The sequence below is a fragment of the Elephantulus edwardii genome, unplaced genomic scaffold (genome assembly GCF_000299155.1).
Source record: "Elephantulus edwardii isolate Elephantulus edwardi_28Jun2011 unplaced genomic scaffold, EleEdw1.0 scaffold00049, whole genome shotgun sequence".
Taxonomy (NCBI): Eukaryota; Metazoa; Chordata; class Mammalia; order Macroscelidea; family Macroscelididae; genus Elephantulus; species Elephantulus edwardii.
The window spans coordinates 8,584,895-8,593,974 of record NW_006399799.1 but is presented as its reverse complement, the minus strand read 5'-3'; the positions used below and the strand labels follow the sequence as shown (position 1 = coordinate 8,593,974).

The 9,080-nt window shown below is 43.5% G+C and overlaps 1 protein-coding gene across 1 annotated transcript in view; it reads left to right on the top strand.

Moving 5' to 3' along the window:
- INPP5B (inositol polyphosphate-5-phosphatase, 75kDa) overlaps nucleotides 1-9,080 on the top strand; it is an 81,879-nt gene that overhangs the window by 61,639 nt on the left and 11,160 nt on the right. The window contains 6 exon segments of the mRNA XM_006886592.1: nucleotides 950-1,064; nucleotides 1,914-2,030; nucleotides 2,965-3,152; nucleotides 5,529-5,640; nucleotides 7,507-7,616; nucleotides 8,503-8,638. Coding sequence (XP_006886654.1) covers nucleotides 950-1,064; nucleotides 1,914-2,030; nucleotides 2,965-3,152; nucleotides 5,529-5,640; nucleotides 7,507-7,616; nucleotides 8,503-8,638 — 778 coding nt within the window.

Below are 9,080 nucleotides of genomic sequence, written 5' to 3'. Positions count from 1 at the left end.
ATATAACACAATACAATATAATATAAAATAATATAATAAAAATATAATACAATACAACACAACACAACATAATAGTAATAATAAGAGTAATAGTGTCACTCTGGAGACTAAGGTGCTTCTGATACAGGCTATGGTCTTTGCCATCACTTGTTACGCATCAGAGAGTTGGACAATGACTAGGGAGGATAGAAGGAGAATAGACGCCTTTGAGCTGTGGTGCTCTAGTAGAGTATTGAATGTACCATGGACTGCCAAGAAAACAAACAGATTCAACCTGAAGAGGGTTAAGCCAGGCTGCTCCTTGGAGCCAAGGATTCTGGGGCTTCGTCTGACATACTTTGGGCATGTTGCAAGGAGGCACAGGTCCTTGGAGAGGGACAGCGCAGGAGGGGAAGACCCTCTATGAGGCGGATTGATTCTCTGACTGGGGTATTCGGGATGGGTGTGTCAGAGACAGTGCGATTGGCACAGGATAGAGCAGGTTTAGGGCTGTTGTACATAGGGTCGCTATGAGTCGCAAGCGACTCGACTTCACACAACAACCACAACAACCGTGAGCCATTTCAATTTAAGAAATTTCTAGTTGCTGCGTTGTTTTACCGCCGCAAATTAAAATAGTAAAAGACTACTTGAAATAAAAGACAGTCCTCGGCTTTCCTAAATTCCATTTATGGTGAAGCCACGGGCGGAAAAGACTTTTATCCTAAAGTTAGGCCTTTTATACTTAAAGCCAATCTGGAAACTAGGTATTTACTCTGCTTACCTGTATATGGTTTGACAGAAGTACTTTTAAAGCTGGTGATATTAAAGCCATGTTACGAGCCTTAAGGATAATTTACATCATTAAGGTCTCTGAAAATGGCTACATCGGGAAAAAAAGAAATAAAACCAGTCTGGGCCCATCTCATACTGTCTTTCTCTACTCCATGTGTGTTGCTTCTCCCAATAGGTTCCAGGAGCTTGATCTGAGTAAAGAAGCCTTTTTCTTTCATGATACACCAAAGGAGGAAGAGTGGTTTAAAGCTGTATCAGATGGTCTTCATCCAACTGCAAAGTATGCAAAGGTAATAGGGGAGTTTAGTCCTTTTTTCATTTCTGGGCAGGGGAATGCTAAGTTGTTGTAGTTTCGATTTTATCATGTTGTTAGCTTCTGTTAGGTCAGCATCCAATCCTTGGTAACCCCATGCACAATAGGATCCGATACTGTGATCTGCAGGGTTTTCATTGGCTAGTTTTGAAGGAGATTTCTTTCTCAGTCTCATTCTGGAAGCTCCTTGAAAAGCTTCTTCGTAGCTCCACGAAAGACTCTACTGACAGATGGGTAATGGCAGTGCTTGAAGTACCGAGGGGGTGGGGGGGGGATCAAACTTGGATCTCCTGCATGGAAGTGAGACTTCTACCACTGAATCACCACTGCCTTCAGCCTTTATCACAGGCTAGTTCTAATATTTTCAGTTGCAGATCTTCTAGAAGGGCTGTCTTTGGGTGGGAAAGCTGCAAGGTCTTGGCAGCATTTAGATTAACAGTGAGTCAGTACAACAGTGAATGAATGAAAACCCAAAATCTCTGTAAATGTTCATTAAAATTAATAAAATTTAATTAAACAACAACAACAAAAAACAGTGAGTCAAACTCTGTGTCTTAGTATGAAGGAGGTTGTTGTTCTTATTGCTTGCCTTCGAGTTGAGCACAACTCATAGCGACCTTATGAACAAAAGTCTTGAAGCCCCTCCCTCTCCAATTATCGACATTTATCAAAATTCATAGGGTTTCCAGAGGCATGTTGTTTAGGAAGTGGATGCCACTTCTGCTGCATCAATATGTACAACCAGCTTTGGGATATTTACTCATATTTGTAACTTCTATTTAATGCTGTGACTTGAATGGACTCTGGTGTTGGTTTTGCTTTCCAGGTGAAGCTCATTCGAATGGTTGGGATCATGTTGTTGTTATATGTCAAGCAAGAGCATGCAGCACACATCTCAGAAGTGGAAGCAGAGACTGTGGGGACAGGAATCATGGGCAGGATGGTGAGTTCCTGGCTCATATATTTGGTGCTCTTTTTGGCCCAGTTCTCATGGTGCATTGAGGTTTGTGGGCGCTAGGTTGAGCAGACTGAGTTGCCAGCTGATGCACCTCACAAGTGTGCCTCCTTGGGCTTGACATGACACTGGAGCCTCCAAATGATCCCTGGTGTAACCTGTGAAGTACTTTGAAGAGACTGTGTTGAGTCATCAAGGAAAAGACAGACTGTTGACAGTAGGTGTGCAACTTCCTCTTCTGCAGGCTTTGTAAGTCCTTCTTTCAGGTTCTTCTGCAGCTTAGCTTCGTGTGGAGAAGTGAGAGCATAGGGCTTGCCTGCAATTTAATGAAAAGAGCATATGTTGATGTGGGTGAAATTTCCAAATATAGTACTGAGTGAAAGAAATAAATCATAGGACAAATACTATATGATCTTCCTTGCGTGAAGTATCTAGAATAGATGAGAACGTAGCTCAGTGTTCATTAGTGGTTACCAGGAGTGGCTGGGAGGAGAGGGAGAGCAAGGCCCAGTGTTAAGAGGACACCAAGCTTCTGTTAAGGGTAAAGGAAAAACTTGGAAATGATAAGGGTGATGCTGAATAGCGTGGTGAACATAATGCTACTGTGAGGTTTGTTGAAATGGCAAATATTTTATATACAGACACATATATTCCTCAGTCACACACAAAACCAAAAAGCATCCCCATGGACTCCAGAGCTGGCTGTACACCTGGCATTATCACCGGCTGCCCAGTCATTTTGTCTTCCTGGATTTGTTTTCTTTTATAAATAAAATACCAACGATACAGATACTAACAGCTGTTGCGCTTACCCTCACAGGATCATTGTGACCACTAAGTACCATTTGGAAGCTTTATAGGTGTAAGTGATGGCCACAGTGGAGACACGAGTCAAATTTCTGTTTGGGGATCCTTTTCCCAGGGTAACAAAGGTGGTGTGGCGATCAGGTTCCGCTTCCACAACACCAGCATCTGCATTGTGAACTCCCACCTGGCAGCCCACACGGAAGAGTACGAGCGGAGGAACCAAGACTACAAAGACATTTGTTCCCGAATGCAGTTTTGCCAGGCTGACCTAAGCCTGCCACCTCTCACCATCAGCAAGCATGAGTGAGTCTGAGCGTCCGCTCTGCTTTGAGTTTTTCCTCATCTGAGGTCCAGAGTTGTGGGTTCTGTGTTGTTAGGCAGGTGACTGGGAGGCACAGTGGTAGTAGCTGCTGACAGGGATCATCCTGGCTAGCTCTCGTTACATGTAGATTATAACTCGTGGGAACTTTCTGTTCTCTAACTTAACCTTATGAAATCAGAGAAACTAAATCCCTTGTCACTGAGTCCGTTCTAACTCACAACAGCCCCATATATTACAGAGTAGAATTGCTCCGTAAAGTTTTCTAATTGACAGTAGGGGTGCAGCTTCCTCTGCTTCAGGCTGGTTAAGTCCTTCTTTCAGATTCTACTACAGGAGCTTAGCTTCATGTGGAGAAGTGAGAGCATAGGACTTGCCTGCAATTTAATGAAAAGAACTGAAGTGGGCTGACCTGATACATGCTACAACGTGGATGAACCTTGCAAATATAATACTGAGTGTACCAAGTAAATCACCCAAGTACAATGTTGATGGTAATCTTTACAGAAGCAGTTCATGTGGCCTTTCTTCCATGGTACTTCTGGGTGGTTTCAAACCACGAACCTGTCGATTAGTAGTTGAACGTAAACCATTTCCATCATGAAGGGACCTAATCACCTGATAGACCTCTAGACCCCTTCTCAAACAGCATTTATCCCCAGAAAATGAGTAGCATTCACTTTGCTCTGGGTCCGCTTTGATCCAACATCATGAGAAAATCAACTGGAGAGCAAGCATATACAATTCTAATTCTTAGAAGGATGTTTAAGGATTTTACATATTTGCTCTTTCCAGAAACACGTGTCATTGAAAGTTGGACTGCATTTATTTGTCTTTTTTTTTTTTTTTTATCCTCTTGGTTTAACTTCACAAAGCTGTAGTAGTGGTTACTTGGATCATCTTGTGCTAGTTTTTGTTTACTTTATCTCTAGAACATCTTACTCATCTAAATTCGAAACATATTAGGATTTCAGACTTTACAGTGATACTTGAAGCTTGTGCCACTTCTTTTATGAAGAGGAAGATGTCATTGGGGTCCTAGTGTCTGTCAGGGAGTAAACAGAACGAAGCCTCTCTTTCTTCCTGTGTTAGGGTGGGGATAGCTTGAGCAGAAGCTCATTGGTATTCTGGAAGCTTACAGAAAAGCTTTCATTTTCCAGGGAACCCAGCAGGGAGTGTGTCTCCCAGCTGAGCTCTGCCTTTCCTGGGAACTTGCAGCACTGTAGTTTGTGGTGTTGCAACTTGCATGGCCCTTTGTCTGCGTTTAGCTTGTCGGTGCATTTATTTTGAGAGTTGTGTCCTGCTGTGCACGTGCTCTAGTGACATGGTTATTGGTTTTCGAGAGAGCAGTGTTGAACTTTTATGGGATGTATGATGTCATCGGGGAACATTCTTTATCCTAGAGCAGGAGGTGATAAACTACCTGTCACACTTTGCACAGGGGTGCAAGAAAGAGCCAGCTGATAGCGTGGTGTTTAAGTGGAGCTTTGCTCAGAGGAACTCAGCTCAGAAACAAAAGCAGAGAAGGGGTGTTTTGTGAACTCGAGGTTACTCTACCTGGGGGTAGAGGCATTTGTGGTATCGTCTGGTCTGGGGCTCCTGGGCCAATTGCACATGACAGATCTTTTCTGTTTCAGGACACCAAAAATGAGATAAATTAGCATCTTGCATTTTATATCTTCAGAAACTTCAACTCTTTGCCATCTGGTCGATTGACACTAATAACTGACCCTCAAGCAGGTTTCTGAGGGTGTCAGTTGCTCCGAAGGAGATTACCCATCTCTATCCCTGCTGGGTTCACACTACCGGAGAAGCTCGGCCTTTGGGTTGGCAGCACAATTCACTATAGACAGATCATACCAGCAGAGAGCCTTTGTGGATACCAGTAGTCTATTTTTAAGGGGCTCTGATGATGTAGTCTGTAGAGAGTTGCACAGCTAACTCAAAGGTCATGCCTCTCTGGCTGTTTGAACCCACCACCAGCTCCCTGGGAGAAAGATGAGAGATCTCCTCCCATGTTTTTTTTAGTTTTGGAAACTCGCTGGAGGGTCACCTGTGAGCCAGTTTTGACACCACAGCAGTTACTCTGAAGTTTTTTTTTTTAACCTATTTGTATTACTATTCAAAAAGAATCAAGAACTCAAGGCTGTTTGTAATGAGTTTTGACCAAGATAATTGAGTAAGCAGCATGTTAGAGCGGGTCTTAAAAGGGAGGGGGGAAAAATATTTTCTCAGCATCTGCTCACTTCCCTTCCCAGCTCCCAACAGGCTGAGCCCTAGGAGCGTTGTAGAAGCACCCTGGAGAGGACGGGTCTGAGTCCCTCCTAACCCTGCTTTTCCTTTGTTCTCTGTCCTCACAGTGTGATTCTGTGGCTGGGGGACCTCAACTACAGGATAGAAGAGCTGGAAGTGGAAAAAGTGAAAAAGCTCATCGAAGAGAAGGCCTTTCAAACCCTATATGCATATGATCAGGTACCAATGGCCACCTGGGCCTTGTGTGGCCATGGAAACCCTGGGCTTTCCATCTTGGGTTTCTTCTGCTTAGGAGCTTGCCCTGAGGAGTTGACGCTGGCCAGATGTTTCCTAGTTACATCTGCATTTCCCTCTTTCAGAATTGTTGCCCTATTGCCTCATTCTTTAAGATTCCTTCTACCCATTAAAGAGCTTTCTGTTTCTCTTCTCCCTCACTTAAGAGGAACCCGCTGGTCTTCATGGTGGCGTAGCTTAGCATTTCTTCTGTAGACCCTTAACACGTTGCCTCAAATGACAGCAAATGTGTTTCTAAGTACAGTCATCAATTTTAAAGGTGTGCGGCAACTTGTCCATTTCACAGTACTGGACTTTCTCTAGTCTACTTTGGTCAGTAGATTTCAAACTGTCAAGTGGTTGGAGTCATTTAAAATGTTACTTTTTCTTCACAGTTTTATATTGTCATTAGTCTAGATCTTTTTGTGACCCAGTCAATTGAAGGGAAAACATTTGTTACGTTTTTATGGAACAATCTTCCCTTTCTTGAGTGTTCTTATCTCCCCCCATTTCACTCCTTGGTAAAAGCCATTTGTTTCCTTCCACCTCATTTCATCATTAACCCAGTTAGTTCCATAACTCCCTGCATGTTGCCTCTCTGTTCTGGACTGAGCCTTTCCTCATTTCTCTTTGAGTTTGAGTTTTCTCTTCTTTCTTGTCTTATCTTTTCTGTCCTCCTTTATTCTGGCCTTTCTTGCTTTCCAGATGGTTTTAGGGCCTTTCTATACCTTTTCAGAACGCATTCACTGACATAAATGTTTATGTTTTTATTGTTTCCTGTTGCTTTTTCTTTAATAGTTCTTCAGGAAATCATGTCTCTGAGAGATTTGGCAAGTGGTGTCCACGTAACAGCTGACCATGTCCCCAGTGTTACTGCTCAGAGCTCTTTTCTAATTGGCTCAGTACAAGCTTTATGCTCCAGAGAGGAGGCAGGAACACCTGGGATTTTTCCTCTTGCTGGGAACTTGATCTTGAGCACGCTCCTAGGAAGGATGCAAGAAGGGCAATGCCAGCTGTTATAATAATGTATCAGAAATGGTTCTCAGTTGACAATCTTCCTAACAACCCTAATGGGTAGATTTCATTGTACACCCAAAATTTGCAGACAGGGAAACCAAAACACAGAGCTGCTCCCAGGTCACACAACTAACTTGACAGCACGGGTCTATGTCTCTGTATATTGTACACAAAGATCAGGTGTTTGGCACCAAAGGGGAAAACTCTGTGTCTGGTTGTGCCTACTGGAGAATAGCTCAGGAAGCTGGCATTTAGGCACCTGGGATAGAGGTACATGCTAGAAAGAGCCCTTAAGAATGTGTTGGTTTCAATAGAGTATAATGCAACTGTATAAAAGAATGAGGAAGATCTCTAAATATTGCTCTAGAGCAATTTTCAGGACATATTTTAACAAGGAAAAGAGAGTGCAGAACAGAGTACATAGTTTGCTATTGTTTGTGTCAAGTAGGAAAATAGAAATGGATAAAAGCGCGCGCACACACACACACACACACACACACACACACACATCTGTAGTGTGGATTTGCTTTTGTTTTAAAAAAAGAATAAAAATATATGCCAAAAATGGGGGGGGAAAAAGTGAAGACAAAAAACCCAACAACAAAAATCTGTGTTGGGGAAGGAATGACCAGTTTGCTCCTCTTCTTAGGAGTTAGTCAATGAAAAATCTTACAGATTTTTCCTGGGCTCTTCTGTTTGGATTCCAGCTTTGTTTACTTTTCCCTGCTACGTCAAGGTTTGGCCTTTTTATTCTGAGATACCCCCCTCCATCCCGCCCCATTGTTTTTTTTATAGTTGAAAAATCAAGTGGCTGCAAAGGCTGTCTTTGAAGGCTTCACGGAGGGCGAGCTCACATTCCAGCCTACTTATAAATACGATACTGGATCTGATGACTGGGATACCAGGTAGGTTGGAAGCTGCTTCAGGAAGCTCAGCAAACAGAAGCACAGACGTTCTGGGAGGCACTTGTCCCTGAGGACCTACAGAGGAAAATGAGTTGCCTGGCTTTCCTTATATCTTGAGCTCTGGTCAAACATTTTCTCTTTGTCTCTTCTTACTTAGCAGCCGATCTGGCTACATGCTTTCTATGCCCTTGTTTTGCCTGCATTTCATTTGACCCCCTTATCCTTTGTTTTATGGTGAATCTTGGTGGTCATTTACTTTCCAGCTCTCTTTGGGGTGATGAGATGACTCCAGCTGAGTTTGCTTGTGCTTGTGCCCTTCAGTGCATGGTGGTTAATGTTCTTCTTTGTTAGTGCTTGTGGTATGTCACACACCATTCATTCCCTGCTTTTTACTTGTATTGTCTCATTTAATCTCCTCCATCACATAGGTACAGTTTCTTACCCTCCTTTTATAAAGCAGGAAGTTCAAGCATAGAGAGACTGCAGAGCCTCCTAAGCAAGCAAGGGAGAGGGCCAGGATTTGAGTCCAGGCAAATTGGAGTTCAGAGCCTGTGGCCTTAGCCACTGTTCTTTAAGGACTATGGAGTACTTACTGTCAGCTTACTCTTTTGAGTCTCTTTTGATCCCCATTGGTGAGTAAAGAACAGAGAATCAGTCTGAATGGGGTTCTGACTCGAGCTTTTGTATTTGTTTTGGATGATCATCATAGGATACCTATTTTCCCTTGGTGGACCTGAGTTGGTCCTGCCTTGTCAGATAACCAGAAGATTTATCTGTGTGGTCTTGGAAGCCCTGCCCTGCCAATCTCTGACTGATCTGGACACTGACCACCTAGGGGGTGCTCCTTGTCTCTGAGAGAACTCCCAGTGTGGACTTTGCGTTTCAGTGAGAAGTGTCGTGCTCCTGCCTGGTGTGACCGAGTCCTCTGGAAAGGGAAGAACATCACCCAGCTGAGTTACCAGAGCCACATGGCCCTGAAGACCAGTGACCACAAGCCTGTCAGCTCAGTGTTTGACATCGGGGTAGGTGGGCAGCTGCTTCCTGCAGTGATCGTGTTGTGGGAAATCGGTTCTCCCAGACGCAACCACTTTTGTCTTTCTGGTCTTCTCTACCCTCTTGAGTGCAAGGAACCTTCTTTTTAAAATAGTTGTAACACTGTAATAGTAATTCACTATATTTCGGCATACATGTCCATTCGCTTTTGCTTTCCAGACCTTTTGCAGTGCATTGCTAAACAAGTTTCTTAAAGGCTACAGAGTACTCTGGAGCTCTGGTGGCCTAGTGACAAAAATCTGTGCTGCAATCCCAAAGGCATGGGATTTGAAGTCACCAGATGCTCCACGGGAGAAAGATTGGCAATCACCTCTTGTGCAATTAACTGCCTCTGAATACCCACCGAGGGTAGCTGTCGGTCAGTTCCTACTCTATGGTATACAACAGTGAAACAGTATTCTATAGTATGAG